Genomic DNA, 23,777 nt, shown 5'->3' with positions numbered 1-23,777 from the left:
GTTTTGCATCGATGTACACCCGGTGGAGGATTTTCAATTAGACGAGGAGCAGTCTCATGGGGATGCCCACCTCCTTAGGGGAAGATAGCGCATCGTGCCAGTCCTCGTCGTCTTTGCTCCCCAAGTCTGACTCCCAGCCCTCCCGCAGACCTTGCATAGAGTCAGGGCGATTGTTTACCAGCTTTTTATAGGTGAGGGATATTGCTTTTTTGGGCATCGGGTCAAGTATCAACCTGTCCTCTAGAGGAGAAAGACGCAGGCAGGGGAGTCTCCTTGGACATAGCCGCAGAGATGGCGGGACTGATCTGAAGGTGTCTGAAGGTTTCAGTCTGTGCCAGCTGGTACTTACTCTGTAGGTCAGCAAACGTGCCCACTTTCCCCTTCACCCACATGTCCCCCACTGTGGAGATGCCTATTGTATCCCATCTGTCGAAGCCAGGGCATTTACTAAGCGAACCCAACATATTTGGTTTGCAAAGCAGCGTGGCTTTTGTCAATCGGTTGTGCCAGCCCCATTTCTTTGTGATCCCATGCCAGACCTCCACAGTAAGTGTGGTGGGACCCGTTAACGTAAGCTAATGGGTATTTGTGTAGAGTGCCCTATTATATCCTCCCCACCCCAAAAGCCAGCGGTCTGTGCGAAAGTTGGGATTGTCATGTTCCCCAAACACCCACCTATTAATTGCGACCAGTTGAGATGCCTGGTAATCGCATTTCCAGTAATGCGATAGCTCCGTCGTACCATCCCATAGTGAGTTTATTCATGGCTATTTGCGGTGCACGGTCCCCTCATAGCAGTACCCGCACTACGCTATCAATTCTAGAGAAATAGGCGTCGGGGATAGAATTAGGGGTATTCTGTAGTGCATTCAGAAAACGTGGTAGCGCAAGCATCTTAAAGAGCGCCACACGTCCCAGGAGGGTAAGTGGAAGAGACTGCCAATGGTTGACATCTGATTTCAAACGTGTCAGGGGCCCCAGCAGATTATTTACATAGAATAGATTAGTATCCGGGGTAATGAAGATTCCAAGGAACCTAAAACCTCGAGACGCCACCGGTATGTTGAAGCCCCGAGGGCTGGTAGGCGGGTCAACCCATAACACATACATCTGGGATTTAGACCAATTTATTGCATAGCCTGAGTGGGTGCCGCATATGTGAAATATGTGGAGCACTTGCAGTAGGGACCGCGAAGGTGAGGCCAGATAAATCAGTATCCTTTTTTAATCTTTTCCTAAATCTAGTCAACCTGTGGCCAAAACAAAGTGCAGGCTCGGTAGATGAAAGCTTCACTTTGGGTTTGAACCCCGAAGTGCGGAGCCATGCATGGTGTTGTATAAGGTTATTGGTATTGACCCTACGGCCTGCAGCAACCACAATACTTCGAGCACAACGAATAGTTGTATTAATAGTGATCTTGCCCTGTGACCAGTTTCTCCCCTCTATGGTAACACTTGGGTGGGTGATGCTGTAGCAAGCCCTGAATGAAAGGTGATTTATATAGCGCTACTAAGCCCGAAGGGCGTCAAGGCGCCCTGCATTTGGGCCCTGTGCTACCTTGCTAAAAGGCTTACCGAATTGGCACTATGCCAATGGTTAGAGGCACCTGCTGCTACCAGTTTTCCCACTGTACCTAACTTTTTACTCTCCTTATTGGGCTGGGGAGCGTCCCCCCTAAAGCCACCCATCCCTTGAGAGGTCGCAGAGTTGACCACTAGTGAGTCTGGTTCCACATGTCCCCTGCTGTAAGGAGGGTCATTAGGTGAGGCATTATATTTGTGCTTTATCCTTGGGTTTACTACTTGGGATTTGTTTCAGGTTTCTTACAGAGTTCTGTCCCTGGGGTTAACATACCCTTTAGCATGGGCAAGCAATGAACAGTATGTTCTGTTTTTGAAAGGGTTTCCTCCAAATTTGTCCTTTTAATGTGCACCATGAAGGTCGTTCTTGCTGTACTGGGCATCCCTTTCAATGACCTCATGGTAGGAGGTAGTGTCGTCGCTTGGGGTGGGGTGGGGTGTGGTTAGATGGGTAGAGGTCTGGGTACCCAGGAGGGTGTATAGTGTAGTCTTCTCATGGATACTTTCCTTCGCCTAGAACCCCGGAGGGGTCATCTGGATTGTCCTTGTAGGGGCTGCATGAATCAGCTGACAACGGAGGTGAACACACAGGAGTTTAAAGTCTGGGTGATGTATAAGGAAGTGGAGGATAACGTTGAGGTGGAAAATGAGAGGTAATACGAGGAAGGGATGTGAAAGGAGGGGACGAGGGAGCAAAGTGAACGGGGCTGGTCCCTTTATCTTTGAGCTTCTTTTTCAGGGCCGGTTCCAGCACCGCATCGAGAGCCTTCTAAAAAGTTGGCTTTCTTTTGCAGGGCAATGTCCCAACCAGTGTTGGCGATAGCTTTGTTGTGATTTTGCCAGTTTATGGGCAGATGCAGAGAATTTTTTTTTCTAGCACTCCATTCTGCTTGTAATGTTCCAGAATCAGTTGTTCAGAATTTTCCGGCGAGCAGAGCAGGTGTATCTACAGCAACACATGCGACAAACATTTTATTTTGGAAAATGATCAGGATTTTGGTTGCAAAAGGCATCACTGCCAGTCACCAGTAGAGGCTAGGAATTAGGTGCAAAGGGGATCATTGACTACAGTGAAGATACCAACCTCGTAATCTTTTTCCTTGTTGTTGAGAGCTATATTTATCGTAAATGTTGACGAATCATGATGGGGTCGTAGGAAGGGTTGTTCATCAGGTCGGTATCTGACCACAAAGTTCAGGAGCGCCTGAGCCTGGGAGACATTTTTACAGGAGAAAACAGAAGAGTTTAATTAAAGGCAGCAATTTCATACCATTTTTAATTCAAGTGAAATCTTTCTTGTACATAAAATGGTAAGTGAATTTTAAGAAGTCACTATATGCATGTGCATTACAACCGGCAACTTTCTTATTATGGGCGAGATGGTTCCTCCAAATAACAGTGATTTTTTTTTAGAACGCTATTCGCTTCGTTTAATGAAATTGTATTAAAATTCGTAGTGGCTTGGTCTGTCTACATAAGACTATTTGTATCAGAGCTCAGAATGGACAAAGTTATTGGGGGGGAAATGCAAAATTAGCATTTTCCATATTAAGAACCAACTCAACGTTCTTTGCTACAGAAAAAAATTACTGCAAGTAAACCAAATTGGGCATTTATTCAATATACTTTTTTTTTAGTGTAGTCAAATTCTTTAGTTTAGTCAAAATCTATCTGTAGAGTTTAAGATACTTACATTAGAAAATGGTGTCGGGGGTGCTTTGAGGCATTTTTCGAAGGAAATGTACTACACTCGAAATGGAACCAAACTGACTGCTGGTGCTCAGCTTTGGCTGCGCCCATCCTTTTCTAGTTTTGTAAGAGATCCCTGAACTGCTATAGTTAACTGAGGAGTCTGAACAGTCCGTGACAGTAAACCATCCATGACACTGTGCCAATGTCAGGGAGAGATGCAGGAATCGACCTTACAACACCAACATGAACTATACATGGGTACGATAGGAACTTCGCACAAGGTCACGGAGTGTTCCACGTAACACGTACACTGGTGCACAGATATTACAGCGTGCAGCCATAGACATACTGTTTTTCAGACAACTTATAAATTGACCTTGTATCAGGAATAGCAATGCAAAAGCAAAAAACTATTGATACATCCACATCAATGTATCTTGGTAAACATGTGTGAGAATTGGTCAAGGGGGAAGAGAGTACTTGGCCCAAAAGCTGTATTTGTCCCTGAAATGCTACAAAGTACATCTGGTCCTAAATGTAGACACCTTTTCAGGCAGGTGCTTTGCAGTATCACTAAGCAGATCCCAAAGCACTTACCATGGACAATATCTGCCCAATGTTGGTCTCATCTCCACCCTGAGCCCTTTGTATACTCCTTAGATGACAATGGTCACCTGACAATATTGTCCTTAATGTTCACCAGACAGCACTGTCCGCATTTAGCAGACAAGCCTACAACGTGTCTTTTGCATTTCTCATGTGCAGAAATATATATCGCCGTGCAGGGCGGCTCCTTACGGTTAACAAACACATCCTTACCTTGGTGTAATAGCCTGGATACAGCTTTTCTGTCACTGGAGCAATGTAATCCACCAGGAACTGGAGCCACTCCCTCTGAAAGTCAACTTGGTTCATGTGGATGTCGACAGTCGGGACATTTTCATACCCTCCGGCAAGACGCTGGTCCTGGATTTAGGGAAAAAAACATTATACAGTTCAATACAGATAAGTAGCTCTTACAATTGAGTTACTCATCTGCTTATGGTTTGGCTAAATGTGCATTATACATTACTAAGGAACGCACAACTCTTTTTGATCATCATCATTAACATTTTTTTTAAATTATACTGTTCTTAGACTTTACATAAGTGCCACACAACGAAGAAGCTAATCGTCATGATGAGAGCAATGATGGGGTGACCGAGTCCTTGTATAAGTCCTAATAATGCTTTTAACTGATATAAAGGCCAAAACTATATCCAGAAAGAAGAATGATGGAGTATTAAAAGGACTACTAAGGAAGAAATAATTATCGAATGGAAAATTAGGAGAAGAAAAAAGCACAGTACTCCTTGTTTACATATAACATGCCTCAGATTTGAAAAATGGCGGGGTTCCAACAAAGCGCAAAACTCCAGAAAGGTGCACTCATGGGCTCAGCGGTTTATATGGTTTTGTTATTTATTTGTACACGAGCTCTTCTTACTCCCTGTGGAATACTGACACTATCATCAAACAAGAAAAATCCCAGAATCTCCTATCCTGGACCCTGTGTAGAATACCCCACGCTGCAGTAAAGACGAAGGGAGTACAACCAAAGATGTCTAACTGTTCCTACTTCAAACCGCATGGGCTACATAACTGTCCATGGAAAAAGTATTCAAAACTGTAAATGCAAATAAAGAGCAATTTTGGAAAACACATACCTCAGATTTGCATAAACAGGCATCGACTAATGCCCTGTGCATTCAAATGTTGTGAAAAGGACTATAATCCTAAAGGATAGTTTTGTTTTCATTTTTATTTACTGGCATTTCGAAAAGAAACAACAAACAAGGTAATGCCAGAGGAATAAAATGAAGGGAATAGAAAAAGGGAGGGACAATATTCATGCCTCACATATCAAATCACTTTCCCTTTTAGTAGAAAAAAGGCGAGGAAACACCATAAAGAGTGGAGCATCACAATTGAGTAGTAACGAATATCTCGCACACGTCATGCCCATCCTCGGATCTGGTTTACAAAAAGGGGGTGGTGATGAACAGAGTGTCTGAGTTAAACAGACCACTCTTACCCAGTCCAAAGATCAGGGCTTGATCCATCACCGTTATTTATCTCACTGCCCCATCCCAGCTCAGAACCTGGCTATATGCAAATCAGTCTGTTTCCGGCTTGCTTGAATCCTGATGGAGCAGTGAGAAAGGGACTCATGTCTGAGTATACCCTGCCACACCTATAGTGGCCAATCCTCGGATCTGGGGCTTAATGAGGGTCACTGTAGGGCAGAGGGGTAGCCTCCATGCCAGGCAAATTTGCTTTAGTGGACATCCGCTCACAGCGGGCCAAAACATAGCACCAAAGGTCCCCAGATATCCTTTGGTCGGTAACGTGCTAGAATAAGCTCCCAATATGTCTTATGCTGCTCCTGGCAGTATGCAGCATCCCACAGCCAGCCTACATCTTTAGGCACCAGCCATCTTCCCCAAGGGATGGCCACCCGTTGCTTAGCCAGGAGCTAGCAAGGCAATGAGGTGTCGAATTTCATCGTGAATGTCCTTTACATATCCGGCAGGAGATGACCGGTGATTAGGGCCACCTCCCTGTAAATGTTGGTCCAGTAGCTTGCTACATTAGGGCAGTCCCAGGAGAGGTGGCGGAACATAGCCTGGGGGTCGGCACACCGCAGATAGCATGCATCCACAACGAATCCCATGCGATGCAGCTGAACAGGTGTGCAATAGAGTTTGTGCAGGAATTTAAAGTGGATGAGGCGAAGTCTGTAATTGGGCGACAGGGCTGGGGTTTGCCTGCAGCAGTATTGTGCCAGAGAAAGGGTGGGTTGTGTCAGTTCCCAAGCAGTTCGGGCTGCAGGCACGCACACCGGCACCTTCTCCAGCATTGTGGTATAAAAGTGAGAGACCAGTTTAGGATGAAAAGGATTGGTTAGTAAGTGGTCTAGAGCATGCAGAATGGGAGGGCACGAGGAACGTATTGTTGTGTAGGGCTTGGCATTTGTCTGCTGAACCATATTTCAGAGTAATGAATCGGCTCAGTGGTCTACTGTAGAGGGTATTCAGGTTCAAACTGACTCATGCTAGAGGTGAGGGAAAAGAGTATGGATTTTGACCAATAAATATAGATTCCGGAATAGCTGTCAAATCAGAGAACCTCTTGAATAATAGGGAACAGATATGTTTGGGGTTCCCTGCTGTAGCGTGTGATGTCGTCTGCGTACATAAATAATAGTATCCCCTGGCAGTAAAGTTCAGGCCCCTACGGTCATGATGTTGGCGTACTCTAGCAGCTAGTGGCTCCTTTGTTATTGCAATTAAGATTGGGGGCAGCCATGCCTGGTCCCTAAAATAAATGAAAAAGGGGCAGAGGTGATCCCACTGAGGCGGAGGTGTGTCGTTGGGGATGCGTAGAGGAAGTCGATCAAGCGTAGAAACCGAGGACTGATACAGAGCATGGGAGTAGGTGAAATAGAAACGGTCATTCTAGGAAACCAACGCCTTAGTGGCGTCTAGTAGCACTGCAACCGCTTCCAGTTGGGCGTCTGTAGAGTAGGCCTGGGCCGTAAATTCCGTTCCGCTAGCAGAATTTGGGTAATTTCGCGGTCTGCGGAGAACACTGAATTGACAAAAATTCTGTGATCCACTGCTTCGCGGAATTTTGTGCTTGTTCGCGCTTTCAAAATGCGTGTTCGCAAGATATTTCCCCCGAGGCAAACAGCGTTCGTGATCAGGAAGAAAGCATCACGGATGTGCAGAACAAGCAATTCCGCGTGTTCACTGAACTCTGCGTGCTCTCGGAGATTTTTTACCATTTCGCTGAACTTTGCGTAGCACGACTACGCAAATTCTGCCCACCCCTACTGTAGAGTGCATGAGGGAGAACATCGTGGGAGGTTATGGGGGGGTGGGTCAAACGCCTAGGCATGAATCCTGACTGGTCCGGCCAGACAATGTCACGTAATAGAGGAAGGAGATGATTGGCAATCAGTTTAGCAATAGGCCTGGGCAGAGATCTGTGGAGCGACAGAAAAACGATGCCAAATTCCAGAGTTCCGCGATCGGCGGAGTATTGCTCGACCGCCGAAAATCTTTTTCTCAAGAGTTGAAGTGTTCATGTTGAAGCACCGGAATTAATTTCAATTGACATACGTAGAAAGTAAACAGGAATATAGTGATAATGCCACTGGATGGAGCTGCAAACTCAAATATATATTATGCTAATGGATCACGTTTTGTAGCACAGGCACATAATGCACAAGTCTGCTGGCACAGGGTTAATACAACTTATTGAACAGCTGTTTAAATACTTGCACTCGCACTCACATCTGTAATGTCACTAACATGCATAAAACCTGCTAACACATGCACAAAAACGGTCCGTGTAAAGACTATTGCTTATGCATTCTACTTGCAGAAAACACGAGAAACATGACCATTTATAGATCGCCTTTCGATTCAAACCCTCTGAAGGCCAAGTATTTTTTTTATTCAGGCCCCCCTTTCAAACTGTTGAGGTCGCATTGCAACTGCCAGCCAGATCTGAAGACATAGGTACTAGGTACACAGACACCGCCCAGCCCTGTGCCGTGCCCCCAAACAGCAGCGATAGCAACAGAGGCGCCGGTCCCCCCTGAACCCTGGTGGCACTAGCAACTCACCAAACCCGCTTCAGCGGTGACCAGTGAGGCACGCGTCCTGGCCCTGTCTTCAGTTTAGCTCTACTCTGCAGCCCGGGTCTTTAGCCGCCTTTCATACGTGTATGGGTCTCAGTCTCAGGCAGAGTGCAGAGTGCACCACTAGACCATCATGACGCCTCCTTTCCTGGCACGTGAATCATGCCATGCCTTGTTATGTGCTCATCATGTGTAGGTGAGCGGGCTCCGCTGGCGAATGGCAGAGTTTTGCCGAACTTCGCACTCCAAGCAGAGCACAGAGTAGAAAAAAAATCTGCCAGGGGAGTTGCACCCCCACCCTTATTTAGCAAGTATCTTGTTAACGATATTTATCATCGAAAGCGGTCTATATGAGTTGCATCTACTGGCAGGCTTATTGGGCTTCAGTGTAGTAACTATGACTGCTTCCCGTAAAAATGGCGGTAACCGGCCCTAGGAAAGAGAATATTCATACATTGCCAGGAGATGAGAGGCGAGAAGCGAGGCATTTTCCTTGTAGAAGGACGCAGTGAGCCCATCCAAGCCCAGCGCCTTATCGCCGGAAAGGCTCTGAATCACCTGTGTTATCTCTTCCACCATAAAGATGGCATTTAGTTACATACAGTGTGCATGGTCGAGCCAGAAAAGCCAAAGCATGTCAAGGTAGGCTCCAGGGCAGTCACAACAGGACCCATCAAATCAAATCAGGAATATTTATTTAGCGCTCATATCACCCGGAAGTCTCATGGCGCTTGCGGAATACTCAGGCGTTGGTTTGGACGAGGAGAGTCAATTAATTGTCAAACAGCCATGTTTTTAGCTCCCTGCGAAAACGATTGTGGTCAGAGATAATACGTAAGTGTGGAGGCAGTTTATTCCAAAGAGTGGGAGCGAGAAAGGAAAAAGATCTTCCTCCCTTTCTTATGGCACAAATTTTGAGGGGTGTTAGAAGAGATTTGTTGCTGGACCTCAGAGCCCTGCAAGGCCGGTACCAACTGAGCTTCTTTTTCCAGTAATCAAGACCACTGCCGTACATGTTTTTATGCGTTAGGCAGAAAATCTTGAAACGAGTCTGCTAACAGGAAGCCAGTGAAGAAGCCTCAAGTTGGGTGCTGAAGGGTATCCCAACGGGAGATTCAGCACTAGCCTGGCAGCAGTATTCTTCAGAACCTGGAGCCTAGTGAGAAGATCTTCATTTACTGAACAGAAGCTAGGTGTAACAGAGTAGAACGATGTCATGATCTGAAACAACTCCTCAGATTGTGTGTGACTTACTTGCTGGTCATCAACGAGCTCTGCCACAAAAGTTCTGGCCCATGGCTTATGGAGCAGGCTCACCAATGTCTTGCCAGAATGCTTGCCTAATCCGTAGAGACGCATGGCTGCCTCCTTGTGGAGGCAATGAGTTTACCAAAGGACTTCTTCTTCACAGGCGGATAATTTATGCCTAAGGGCAGTAAGAGTGTGCATATTTCGTACCGCGAAGAAGTCAGGCTCAGGAGCACAAATATCCCTTATTAATGTGGCAAGTTGCGCACGTATCGCCTTGAGTATCCAGGATTGTATTGCTATATAGGCACTAGGAATTACAACCTTAAATGTCTCCCATAGCAGGGACGGGGAGGTAACTGAACTCTCGGTGTGGGAATAAAAATCAAGTATCGCCACCCGGATTTTGTCTTTGAAAGACGGCATCACGGAGGGCATTTGGAGTTAGTCTCCAGTTGAAAGCTTGTGGGGAGAATGTCCAGCAAGACAGGAGCATGGCCAGATAAGGTAAGAAAGAGGTGAGCGGCATTCGTGGTCCAGGTAAGAGTGTCTCGGGGAAGCAGCCAGTAGTCAATTCTTGACCAGGCACCATGAGTAGACAGAGTACAAGGGTCCTCAATACTGTCAGACAGTTTGAAAATGCCTCAGGTCCATGCGTCGTCAATGTGCACACAGACACCGCAGATCAGTGCCAAAGTAATTTATCGGCCCGCAGAGCCCTGCTGTGTAGCAGCCATCTTGCTGCTGGGCTCTGGCACCTCGAGGTCTATTTTTCATTTTCTTATTTTATTTATTAGAAAATTCACAAACAACAAAAATTCCAACGGGGTGCCCCCTTAATCACAAGTCTACAATTGTTGCCGCAAGCTTCCAACATTTGTCTTATATTGAGGTCACACTGACGCCCCACAATGCTCCAAAGACCACAGTCTCTATCTTGATTCGGCCAACTTCTGTGACAGCGTAGTATTGCAAGGCAGTTAAAACATCATATCTAAGGTCTACAGTCCACAGAGCACACACCTCATGGCTTTATAGTGACAGTCCATTTTGAAACACATATATGGAATCTTCCTCTTCAAACATGTAATAGGCAATTTTCAAACATTCTCAATTTCCGAGCCTGTATCATTTTAAATGTTCCCTGTCTCTTTACCTATTAAATAAGTTTGGTAAGAGCTCCAGTAGTTTCTAGGCCTGTTCTGAGAGGGAACCAAGTCATTATACGCATCTGACTGTGTATTACAATAAACAATATCTGCATGCCAGTTCTGTAAAGTCGGCACATGTCCCCGAGCCCAACTCATTGCCACTCTGCGTCTAGCCAACAGGAGCCCAATAGCAACCAAGTGCCTAATTTCTTTATTGATGCCAAGATCATAACCCAACAGTGCCAGCATCGGGTCGGGCACCAATGTTTCTCACGTAAGCACGCAGGCCATAAAGATGCAATCGTACTGGGGTACAATAAACTCGGTTTATATACTTAAGATGAGTCAATCTATGCCTCCCATTCAGAGAATAGTCTTCATATTTGAGCAGCAATATCGCTAATGGGCCTTTCTGAATCTTGCTGCCAATCCTGCGGCGCTTTTGTCATCTGGGGTCTGCGTGCTTCCTGGGCAACTGTTTAAAACTTCATGATCAGTTTAGCAGGGGTTCGTACCTGTAACAAGGAGGACAGAGGTAGTATATCAGGAGGTTCCATCATATCCTCCCCCATGAAGGCAGGTAGCGTGTGTCCACCTCTGTAATAATGATACCTGCTTAAGGCCGATGGTGTATTACACCTTAACACCCAGAGAGTTGAATTCGCTATGACGTCTCGTTGGACTGCGGAACAGTGTCTGAGGGAGGGTATGCGGGTCCGCGGTATCCCTTTCGATATGTGTGGCAAATTGTGAGGGCCGTGTACCCAGTAATGTGCAAATATACACCGCGCAGCTCTGTAGTCCAATTCGAGCTCTGGAGCACTCAGCCCCCCATATCATATAGCAGGGTGAGGACTTACCAACAAACTCTTGGTTCTTTCCCTACCTAGGCCAGTTTTATCAGTAGACAACACCACTTGTCAAACATAACCTTTGGCGGTATCATTGGGATATTTTGAAATAGAAATAAAAACCCTGGTAGTAATACCATTTTCATTATGGAAAACGGCCCAATGAGGGATAACGGAAGTTTGATCCAATGCTCCACATCTTACAGCAGTTTTTGTGTCACCTTCCCACAATTATCCAACCATGCTACTCTGGGATCAGTATGAATTGTATCCGTAAATAACGTGTTGAGTTCTCTGTTCACTGTAAGGGGTAATCCAATTCTGTAGGGACCGTGGCGGGGTATGACAGATTTATCCCAATTACCTGAGAGTGGAGAGCCCACCAAACTTCACCACTAGTTGTGGTCTATTTTTAATGGTCTATAGGAACATTGTAAATAAAGCTAGATATATGTTCGAACAGGAATAGTATGAATGGAGATATTGTGTAAACCAAGAACAAGATCAAAAAAGAGTGCTGTGCTTCTAGGTGCTGCATCACACACATTCACCCAGTCATAGGAGAAGACGTAACCCAAGTATAAGAGTTACTTGAATAAGTATTGAAAAGTGAGAAATGAAGATCCCCCCCATGCTATATGTGTTAGCCCAGGTTCTAAAGGTACAAAGGGTCACACACAGGTATAATCAGCCACTGAAACCACTTGATACCATTAGAGCCCAAACCATCCCCAAAGCGATCTCATGAAAATGTCACTGGAGTTCAATGGGCGATACAGTCTCATCGTACACAGACTGTGTAGCCGTAGCTCATTTTCATTTTGAATTTAAGCCACTTTCAATTGCTTATTACTTCGTCTCTTTTTGATGAACCTGCCTGAAATGTATTTGCACACTGAAACGCGATTGTGGAAAGTTTGGTACAGGTTAGTCAAGACGGCGAAAAAGTCACAGGTCCCAAAAGCTGTATTTTACATTCAAGCTCTTGTCAGGGCTTACACAAAATCTACTGGGAAAATCGACATTAAAGAGAATCCACTGCAAATTGCGCATTTTTACAGTTGGGGTAATTCAGGTAGTAGTATTAAAAAAGAGGAACAAAACTTAGTTTGGTAGCTACTATCTTAAAATATTTCCTCTGGCAGGCACTTTAAAGTCCACTGACAAGGAAACCTTGTTGAATACAGAAAACGAGTGTGTATGACATTTTACCTAAAAAAGCAAACCTACAGGTCATTGTTCCTTTCAGGGCCCCAAATAAAAGAACTTCACAGATTTGCTCCTGCCCTGTTTCGAGTATGAGGTTCTATAGGAGCGTTAATTACAAAAAGCATATCTGCTATAAGGTTGCAGTAGTGATGACAGGACAGAGTTTCTGGTACAGTGTCTGATCCGATCCTGTCATGAGAAGGAAGATCTTCTGGCAGCGGCAATGTCCAATAAGGTTCCACTGCCAAGTGTATTAGATTTGAGGACCATATGTGGTTTGGGGGGGGGAGGGGGCAGAGTAACCGTAGTCATTCCACATCGCTTAGGAGCTTGGGCTTGAAGATCATCCTAAGATTAGAGGAAAGGAAAGGACTCTGGCCTGGGAGCTGCTTCACATCCCCCAACCAGGAGGCATACTTTGGACAATATCCACTTTTTGGACAACAATCGGTTACCTCTTGAATCACCCATTCTTGCAGATCTGCCGGCAGGGTCAGTCTGTCTGCTTCCTGATCACGATCGCTCAGAAGATGTGTGACTTGTACACAAATCCTTCTTCAGAGTATATTACTATTGCCACTGGCTGCTGGCAGGAGCTCGTGAATGTCTTCTCAGTGTGCATCAGGACTCCTCTGAGCCAAAGTCAACAATGTCTAAAATATGGGTTTTAGTTCAAGAAACTTGAAAGGCATTAAGCAGTTCTGGGCCTATAAAGTCCTATTTTTTGGATGTGCTTTGTTGCATTCCAGGAAGTCATTTGATAAATTCTGACTCTCCGATTGGGTTTTTCAAGCCTGCCCTTCCGTTACAATGCCGAAGAGACCATTCAAAAGAAGGTTCTTAACTCTCCTACTCCTCTGGAAGGGTTGCACCTTTTGGCTCATCCGCACAATATTCTCCCACTGCGCGAGAAACCCAATGTGAACTGGGGACTTAGCACCACAACCTAATTTTTAGAACGACAAACTTTCTTGACTTACCCAGCTCTAATGGGCAATGAAAATTTTATTGTGCTGTTGAAAAGTTACATAAGACATACAGTGTCCCGAAAACCCGGAGAGGCTGTGACCATGAAAGCAGAGGCGGGCATATTTTCAATGTCATTTAAGCACTGTGTGCTAGCACGCCGTCACATTCAGACAATCAACTTTTCATTGAAATGGGCACTACATTTGCACAGATATACACTTTTAATTATAAAACTATACTGCACACAATAATAATGTGTGGAAATCGGGTTTCAGTCAATATTTATCATTTGTCCTCCATCAAGTAACGTGTCTTGACTTGTTTTAATCCTATTCAAATGTTGGTTTCCATCACACATCAGATTTACAAAGAAGTGGGTTTAATGTTTTCTTTCCCAACTGTTGAATGTGTAAAGTTCATTTACAGGTATTTACTGTTTGTTGTGTGTTAAAAAAATGGACATCCTGCAGCCTTTCCTCTCATAACAAGTGAGTGAACAATTGTCACATAATTCACTCTACTTTTCTTTCTCGGACTGCAGAGCGAGAGGAGTTTGTAAACATCAATCCCCATGTTAAAAACACATAAGCAGCAAATTGTCTGAAGACCTAGCCTGACATTTGACCTCTGTCACTGAAGTGCTGCAAACGTGGCAAGATAAATACAGAATTTGGAGGCATCTTTAATTATTGCGTGGCCTTTTCCAACGCACCAAACATCGGCACGTGACCCACTGGGAACCACGGCTGTACAGGACGCTAAACGTCAGCCTGAGGCAATAAGGACACTTAGATAGTTTCTTCGGCTCAATCAACAGACATACGAACTGGCAGGAGCAAAGAAAGAGTGGTGTGGGAGCTCGTGAAGATTAGTTTACATATGTAAAGGTATGGGAAAATGAAAGTGTGGATTTAACAAAAGCCGTCATCCATTATCAAGTAGAGGGCTTCCATCACCTTGTATCATCTGCACTCACCTCATTCTTCCCGCCAGACCACTGTCCAAAGTGCTCCACTTCTTCCACCAGTTCGTCGCACATCTTCTCTGTGAAGATGGGAAACCAGTAAACATCGGGGCAGGGCTAACACAGGAAAAATAGAAAAAAACACAGGTCAGAACACTGCAAATCAAAGGGTGACTTGTAGAAATATGCAGAGAGCATACAGGGGAGTGCGTGTGGGCACACATATACCCCTGGGTTGAGATATGCACTTTACATGCTTACTAAAGTATCTGCAAGTTAGTGAAAGGAAAGTCCATTTTATTCTTGTGACTTGGTGCTGAACGTGAACTTGTGGGTATAAAAGGCCAAATCCATCTTTCTTTCCTGTCGGACCTTATAATTAGCCTTGCCACCTTAGACTCACTGACAGCCTGTCTGTGGCACTATGGTCACCTCCATCTCTTCGTTCAACAGGATGTCCTTGCCTATGCATCTATTAAAGAGCAAGTTACTTACTTTCTGTAACGCATTACCTGGGAGAGACTATCTAGCTGCTGTTTCCTTACCTTTGAATTTCCCAGGTGTCAGGTTGGATCTGGAAACTTTTGCTGAGTGCATGTGTGGCAGTCGTCTGGCTCCATTCGGCTCAGCGTGATGTCGGCGTTGGTTATGACGTCGCAGTACCTATTTAGGCGCCACCCAGGCACGTGGACGTCAGTACCTTTTGTTTTTTTCCACACCAGAAGTGCAGAGTCAAGAAGTAACTGAAGTAGTTGTGTGCAAAACTAGGGCCCTGAAAAAGGGGAGTGATCCTAGGCCTAACACAATCAGTACGCAAAGGAGGGAGGCATGGGTGAATCTGCAGCTAGATAGAGTCTCTACCAGATAATGCATTACCAAAGGTAAGTAACATGTCATCTGATAGAGACGTCTAGCTGCAGATTCATTACGTTTGAATTACATACCCAAGCCATAACCTCCCGGGGTGGGTTGCGGACCAATCCCATACACTAGGAAGTCCTGCAGGACCGAATGGGCAAAATGCCCATCCCTGCGGACTCGACTGTCCAGGGAGTACTGCTTGGCACACATTTGCAAGGAAGCACACGTTGCCACCTGACAAATGTCAAGGACTGGGAGTCCCTGAGCAAAGGCTGTAGTCACAGCCTTTCCCCTGGTGGAATGAACCTTAATACTTCGGAGGGCTGCTTCTTGGCCAGATATAGCAGATCTTAATGCAGAGTAAGACCCAGCGACAGATGGTCTTTTTCTGCACTGCACTGCCCTCCCCTTCTTAGCACCCACGTACCCCACAAACAGTTGGTCTTCCACCGGGAACTCTTTTGTGCGTTCAAGGTAGAAACAACCCTATTTTTGGGTGCAGTCAGTGGAGACGCTTCACTTCCTTAGAGGGATGCGGGGGAGCAAAGAAGGTGGGCAGCGTGATGAATTGACCCATATGGATTGCGTTCACAACTTTAGGTAAAAATGGCACAGCACCACTTTGTCCAGAAAAGACATCAAGTAGGGGGTGTACAAGACAACGCCTGCAACTCACTCATCCTCCAGGCAGGTGTAATCACCTCTAAAAAGGCTGTCTTGATGGTAAGCAGCCAGAGGGGACAGTTGTGTAAAGGCTCGAAGGGAGCACACATAAGTAAGAAAAAAATTAAGGTCCCACTGCGGCATAATAAAGGGTGTGGGCGGAAACAAGTGTGCCAGCCCCTTTAAAAACCTATTTACAGTTGGAGACTTGACGTTAGAGGGTTGGTCTGGCAGCCACAAAAAAGGCTGACAGAGCAGAAAGATAACCCTTGAGCGTTCCCAAAGCAAAACTATGTTGGGCATGGGTTAGAATGAATAAAAGAACAGTGGCAAGAGGATCAGAAAGAGGGTCAAAAGACCTTTATGTACAGTATAATACACATTTCTGCCAACAGCAGGTGTATACCGTCTTAGTAGAGGACCGCCTGGCCGCCAAAATAAGTTTACAGATTTCGGGAGGAAGGTCAAAAGCTATCAACTGCCGCCAATCAATCACCACGCATGGAGGCACAGAGTTGACAGGTTCCGTGGAGAACCACCCACTGCTGCGACAGAAGATCCTTCCGAAGGGGCAGCCTGATCAGAGGATCAATACTCATCTTCAGGAGCTCTGAATACCAAACTCTCCTTGCCCAGTCCGGAGCCACAAGGATGACTTGGACCCGGTCGCTCCTGATCTTCTTCAGAACCCTGGGCAGGAGTGGTATGTGTCCACTGGAACTTCAGGTCTCACTGTAAAGCCCGCATACGCCACCTGGCATACTTTACCAACAGGATGCAGGAGGCCATGAGGCCCAATAGCCTCAGAGTCAGTCTCACCAAAATCCAGGATAGAGGCTGAAACATCGGAATCATAACATGAATATCCTGGACCCGCTGCTCGGGAGGATATGCCCAAAACTGCACAGCGAATGCAGGAGGTCTCCCGTAGTCTGAAGGTGGGAGACGACAGCCTGGGTTGAGGATGCCTTCAACAGCCAGTCGTCGAAGTAGGGGAAGACTGACACCCCTTATCCTGTGCAGAGCTGCGACCACTGCCATCACCTTGGTGAACACCCGAGGGGCACTGGTAAGGCCGAAGGGGAACACGGTAAACTGAAAGTGTTTGCGGCCTACCTTGAACCACAGGTAACGCCTGGGGCCCGGTAGGATGGGGATGTTAAAATACGCATACTGCAGGTTCAATGCTACCATCCAGTCTTCTTGGTCTAGGGCAGACAAGACCAGAGCTACAGTGAGCATCTTGAACTTCTCTTTCTTGAAGAAAAGATTGACGGTCCGAAGACCTCAAATGGGCCGCAACCCTTTGCTCTTCTCCTGAATCAGAAAGTGGCAGGAATAACAGCCACTGCCTACTTCTATAGCTCTGTTGGCCAAGAGAGCTGTAACTTCCTCCTGGGGCAATTTCAGATAACCATCCATCAGCCATTCCTGATTTGGCAGAATGGGAGGAAGAAAAGAAAGGAAAGGCAGAGAATAGCCCTCCTGAATGATCTACAAGACCCACTTGTCCGATGTTATGGATCTCCAGTTTAGAGATGATGACGGATACTACAGCCAACTGGAGTGGTGTGGACTTGTAGATTCAGACTAGGAGTGATTGGAGGCTGTGGCAGCCGAGGTCAGGGTGGTTGATGACATCTGACTTCCATTCCTAGGTCTGAATGAACCGTGTCAACGTCCCCGCACAGCTTGGACAACCCCCGCAGGGCGGTGGCTGGGATAGGGCTGATGCGGCTGGAAACCCCTTCCGTTGCCACGAAAGGGGAAAAAGGTAAGCTGGCCACTTGGAGGAGAGGAGAGGCCCAAGGATCTGGCCGTAGCTTAGGATTCCTTGAACCTCACAAGGGCCAAATCTGCTTTTTCCCCAAAAAGATGGGTTCTATCATAGGGCATGCAGAGACAGGCTGCCCAAAGATAAGATGGAGGGCCTCGTAGAACTTTCAAAGTTGGGCAGGGGACGCTCCGGCTCCCGGAAATAGGGGGGGGGGGCACAGAGTCGTCCCTGAAGGAGGCACTGGAGACGGAGCCTTAGAGCAACGACGCTCCAGGTCCCGCGTCACGTCAGCCGACCGACAGGGAGAAAGCGAAGAGCGCCAGTACTTCTTCGCCTTCTTTTTGAGCTTTGACATACCAGAAGACCTTGAAGACTTAGAGTGCGACGGGTGTGGGGACTCCGGGAGCGGCCTTGAGACCTTCCTCTCGAACAAGACCGGGAGCAACACAGAGCCGACTGCCAGGCCTCCAAGAGCTTTCGGGACCGCTCCCGCAAAGACTTTGGATTTATGGCCCAGCAGTCAGAGCACAACTTCGAGTCAAGGGACAGACACCAAAGGCACACGAGGTGGGGGTCTGTCACAGACATCAGCTTGTGACAGGTGTTGGAGGCTTGGACCTGGCCTGGCGTTGGAACAACCCTCACGCACCAGGCGTCGAAGCCTAGAAAAAGAAGTTGACAAAACGTCGAAAATGTTAAGTCAAAAGGTGAGTAAGGGGAAGCTCTCTCCGAATCTGCGCTAGGCTGGTGTGGAAAAAGAAAGAACTGACGTCAGAGCGCAGGGGTGGTGTCCAAGTAGGCACCATGAAGTCATACCGGCAACCACGCGGAGTTGACCGACGCCACCCACCGAGGCGCAGGGGTACTACTAAGCAAAAATTCTCCAGCTCCAGCCTGACACCTGGGGGTAATTCGAAGGGAAGGAATCTATAACTAAATGTCTCTTTCACATACTCTGGTTGGGCCAGGGCAAGTTTCAGGATAGGCTTCGGGGTCGACTGGCTTCAGAAACGAGATTTGGAAGAATAGTGACACCCTTGCCTTATAAGGAGTGCATGAGTGTCAGGAAGGGGCAGAGACCACTTGGACTTATTAAGTTTTTTCTTCGACTAACCTGAAGATTTAGAGTGCAATAACAAACAACCTCAGGCTTGACTGCTGGACCAGGAACAAAACTGAGACCGACCATTAGCCTTGGACCGATCTCGAGGAAAAGTTTTCTGTTGCTTGGCGTCAGAGTTTCTCATATGGCCTTCAGGTTCATCGACACTCAGTCACTGCAGGCCTTGGCCTCGTGTCTCGACCCGATGCACCATAGGCAAACAAAATGATGGCCTGTCAAAGATATTAGCTTGTGACAGTCCTTACCAGGTTTAAAACCTATCCTCTTGGGAGGTGACATTTCCTTTGCACACTGTAATTTTTGGTGAAAGATGTCTCAAAGAGACAAGAGGTAGCGCTGTTTCAGGGACATAACTGGCAGTATAGAGAGTAAGATGGTGGTGTTGGGGAGGTGGGAGGATGTGAAATGGGAGTAAGGTATACCGCACCCACCTTCGTGGTATTATTTTTTTTTTCCTAAAGAACTCAATGGCACAAAGGGTAAATGGGGGAGGTAGTGGGACACTTTAACAGCTGTGGGGTTTAAAATGCTGAGCTACAGTGTGGTAATCCCCCTGAAATGAAAATCAAAGGTTTGGAGGAGCGGGAAGAAAATAGAAGTCTTTAGAATTTTGACCAACGAGACTAGTTTGGTTTGTCAACCTGGTGAATGCCATTCAAGGTGAAACATTTTTGAAAACCAATTTGACAAAAAAGGGTCAACAAAACCTCTTTCCTAAAGTTTGTCTTTTTGTCAAGAACCCTACAAGTGTGATGTCATTGCACAAGGAACCCATTCTTGGGAATGTTCTTTTGACCAACAGAGTGTTTTTCTTTTTATTTAAGTATGCCCAATTAGAATTCTCTCAAAGGGCATTAGGAAGCAGAGACGATGCAGGACAAGAACAAAACAAAACAAATAGCCCGGGTGTTCCATCCATGTAAAATCAAATCTAGCGAGGCTGTCTCTACACATCTCTGCAGCTCGAATGTCTATCTTCTATTTCCTTTTAGAATAGAAACAGGAGAAAACATAAAAACAGCACATATTAAATGTGAACTGGCTGTTTTAAAGTAATACACAAATAAGACCTTTTATTAACAACGTTCCAAGGTTAATTATTTGTGAATTTACTGAACATATCCATGATGAACCACCAGATTTGGATTTAAGTTTACTTGCTCCTCCTACCTAACCCCCTTTCTGTTATTAATTCAGTGATATTTTGGTGCACTTCCAGCCACCTCGCCCTGTAGTTCTGCACCTCACTCTCATAGCTGCTTAACGTTCCCTGCAGTTTGGTAAGAGATTTAATTGAGCATTTCTTCTATAGAAGTGCACTGGTTATTCCGCAAACAATGACAAAAAATCATGTATCAATATTAATAGTTTGCTACGGTTTCTATTTAATACTGAATATACTACCCTGAAACGAGATCAGCAAGCATACAAATAAGGACATTTACGCGCCTCTGTGCAAGAAATTAGCCAACACAACTGCGAAACAGTTAATTCGTACATCAGCACCCACGGCAGATATCCTACAGGCTGCAAATAAAAATGCATATTCTTTACCTGCTCAAAATAATTGCTGTCAAATATCTTGGAGTAGTTTTCATGAATGTATTTCTCTTTCCAGTCCTGTGAAAACAAAAATTATAAAGATATATTTTACATGCTTTCATCAGCTTCTCGCCTTGTAGTACAACTCACATGCCCGTAAAATAGTGCTCGTATGCAACAGCGGCTCATTCGCTAAGGCAGAGGAGCGACGCCCCACTGCTCTGGGAGCAGTGCAAAAGGAAAAATAAAATGATAATAACCGAACGTTATCTTTTTTATTTTTAGTGTGGCTTCAAGCTCCATTACAGGGCGGGGCTGGGCTCTCGTGGCTCAGAGGGAGGAGGAGTGGTTGTTGCACATTAGGTGCGCATGATGGTTTTTGCGGCCGTCTTGGGTCCGGCCAAACCGTGATGCGCACTTTGAATGTTCTCCACCGGCTGTATTGTACAGCCTGGGTGGAGAACATGCACAGCCTCCGAGTCCCTGTCGGAGCACCGAACCACGGCGCTCAGACCAATCATGACGCTGCTGTAAGGCAGCGGCGTGATTGGCTAGGGGAGCTTAGGAACCAGGGTGCTTTTGGGAGGCATGATACAGCAAGGACGGAGGAGGGGCAGCGGCTGGCGACACACAGGTAGGTTCTTTTGATTTTTTTCTGCCTCCCCCACGCCCGTCCCCTACCAGCCGCCACTGCTCGTTAGTCCTGTTGCTTCATATTGGACAATTAGCTTTCCTTAGAGCGTGCTTGCCCTTGCGCCTCAATTCTTTTACTTATACATAGTTGTGGTGACCCAAGATCACCTTTCTGCTCACATATCCTTTCACTTGTTAGGTAAATACTCCTGCAATCCACCCTGAGTCTCTATTATTCAGGCACCCCTTTTACCCTGCCCTCAACCTGGATATCTCTTCCCTGGCATGATTAGTCCTTGCCGCGACTCTGGTCTTGACATAGTACAACCATTTTCTCCACATTAACACTGCTTTCCCTAAATGTCCCGTTCCCATCCATGAAACCAGTTACTCACCTGGAACAATGGTTTTTCAGCTTAAACCTCCTCCAGATTTACATGCTGGCATTATTGCACCATCTAGTGGTTGAGTAACTATGTTTAATTGTAATGTTTTTATTAACTTTGAGTGTCGACCAGTGTGGAGACAGTGTGACTCACAATGACGTCCACCATAAGTCTACAATACCCCAAGACCTGACTTCTATTTTTGCTTTTTAGGTCGAGCTCTCTCGACCTATTGTCACTAAGTTAGCTCTGAAGGGAGGTCGGCAGGTGCACGAGTGCCGATTGCATCTCGTGGACGCGCCCCCCCCCAGCCGTGCACATCTCTTGCTCCAACTGTGCACATCCAGTCAGCCTTTCAATCGCGCGCGTACACACACACACACAAGCACACACACACACACACACTTCCCCTCCCCTACCCGCCGCCCCACTTACCGCATCAGCCGCCACTCCTGACTTCTGCTGTCACCGCTCCTCTCGCAGTAGACGGAAGTTCCGCGCCACGACAGCCGTGAGCGTGCACATCCCGAAACCGGAAGTTCGGGATGTGCACGCTCACGGCTTGTCTCTTTTGCTGCCATGCCTCTCTGAAACGAGGAAGTGACTTCAGGTCTTGTATTAAACAGCACAGCCCCAACGCTGGAGACTAGCGAGAACATAAGGTGTTGCAGTGGGAAAGGGCAAATTAGGCTGGGCTGGCAGGCCATACCTATCATGCACCTTTGTGGTCACCCGCACTGTGTGCTCCTCCTCGCTCGCGCGCCCTCCACCTCTGTGGTCACGCACACTGTGCGCTTCTCCTCGCTCGCGCCCCCCCCCCCCCTGTCCCTGTTAAGATACGGCCGCTCCCTGCCCCCCCCCCCAGCCCCCAGCCCGCTCCGTGTCCCTGTTAAGATACCTCCGCTCCCTGCCCCCCAGCCCCCAGCCCGCTCCGTGTCCCTGTTAAGTTACGGCCGCTCCCCGCCGTCCGGTTTGCTCCGTGGTAAACACATTACTGAAATATTAGCTTACGGTGCAAGGGTTCCAGGCAACGGGCCCATAATTGGGAGCGCGCCGGGGCTCCCCTGCTGCGTAAGTGCGGGAGGCCGATCGGTTATTACTGGAAGACTGGGCTAATGGAAGCTGGAAATGCTTTCACATGCAGTCTGAATTAAATGCCTTCGGAGGCCTGTCCTGCGCTGACAATATGTCTTCAGACACGGGCATTTTATTAGGAAGTCAGGCCCACGAGGGTCCTTCGCAGGGGATATTATACCGTGAAAGCCGAAGCACAGCTCTGCAACCGGGTGTGGAAATTCAGAGGGTCTCTGCCCTAGTGACCCTCCGTGGCCCTGGTGACAGTGCGCGTCTGTTTATAAAGTGACGTCATTCGAGTGTGGCATGTACACGGCCTCTCGAGGCTGTTGGTTGTGTTGGGTTAGCAGAGTAATGTCTCCTGCTTGTTGCATCTTTAGTGATCCTGTAAGGGGGTCGCTTCTGTGTCTTCACTCCCCTAAGGTGTGTGTGTAGATGTTCCGGTGCAGCAGGTGCGATGATGCAAAGTGCGCGCCTGGCACTTGACCGCACCAGGCTGAGGGTCTGAGCTGGCAAATTGTGCTCCTGTGGGAGAGGAGGTGAGGTGAGGTGAGGTGGGGGTCACCCTCTTCTATCTATAACTTGAATCATGATATAAATGAAAACAAGGCTTTTACAGCCTGTGTGGCCAGAGGTGTTTACTGAAGATATGGAACACATCTATTGTTGTATAGTGGTGGCAAGTTTTGTCTGCGCGAGTAAAGATATTGTTTTCTCCTTCCTTTCAGACAGACCCTGCTTTCACGCAGATTATTTTCGTACTGCAGTGGTTTTTAACTCTTTCGTCAGTATATGGTGATGTTTGTTTTATTCCTGTAACAGTGCTCTCTTGTAACGAAACTGGTTCTATTGTACAGTACTCTGACACCTTCGACTAAAGTCCGGGCTTTATAAAAGTGCATTAAATAAATAAAGTGTCCGTTGGCGTTTCCTTCATCTCTAGAACAACCCTCGCTTTGTGAAAATGCTGTAATTGACGTGGTCCTTCAAACGCAAGAACCGCACACGTGCTAGTTTTTTTTGGCGTATGTAATTTATTGTGTACGTTTAAAAAAAAAAAATTGTCAAACTAGAATGGGGAGATCCAGTTATGCGTAGCTGTTTTGAGAGCAAGGGCACCTATCAGTACCCTTGCACATGTGTCTTGAGGAGAATTTCAGGCAATTGGGAAGCCTCCTCCCATATATTTTTTTAATTTGTTTTTCGTGATTTATATATGGCCTCTAATTCCACCGTATAAATGTAATCTGTGGTGCAACGTAGTGTTTCATGCAAATGTTAATGTTAGCGCCCGGCACCTGCTTATTACGGAATGTATCCAATGTTTAATGATTTTCCTACTCTTACTGATGAGAAGCAATTGACC

General features: G+C 46.6%; 1 protein-coding gene across 1 annotated transcript in view; it reads right to left on the bottom strand.

The window, feature by feature from the left end:
• The window catches only part of PLOD3 (procollagen-lysine,2-oxoglutarate 5-dioxygenase 3), a 294,630-nt gene that overhangs the window by 16,619 nt on the left and 254,234 nt on the right, over nucleotides 1–23,777 (bottom strand). The window contains exons 15-18 of the mRNA XM_086946045.1: nucleotides 20,331–20,396; nucleotides 14,365–14,469; nucleotides 4,093–4,239; nucleotides 2,666–2,791 (exon numbers count right to left, since the gene is read on the bottom strand). Of these exons, the coding sequence (XP_086802171.1) occupies nucleotides 2,666–2,791; nucleotides 4,093–4,239; nucleotides 14,365–14,469; nucleotides 20,331–20,396 (444 nt within the window). The remainder of the gene's footprint in view (nucleotides 1–2,665; nucleotides 2,792–4,092; nucleotides 4,240–14,364; nucleotides 14,470–20,330; nucleotides 20,397–23,777) is intronic.

The sequence above is a fragment of the Lissotriton vulgaris genome, chromosome 12, assembly GCF_964263255.1.
Source record: "Lissotriton vulgaris chromosome 12, aLisVul1.2, whole genome shotgun sequence".
Classification (NCBI taxonomy): domain Eukaryota; kingdom Metazoa; phylum Chordata; class Amphibia; order Caudata; family Salamandridae; genus Lissotriton; species Lissotriton vulgaris.
The sequence above is the reverse complement of the archived record's forward strand: the minus strand, read 5'-3'. Positions and strand labels throughout refer to the sequence as shown.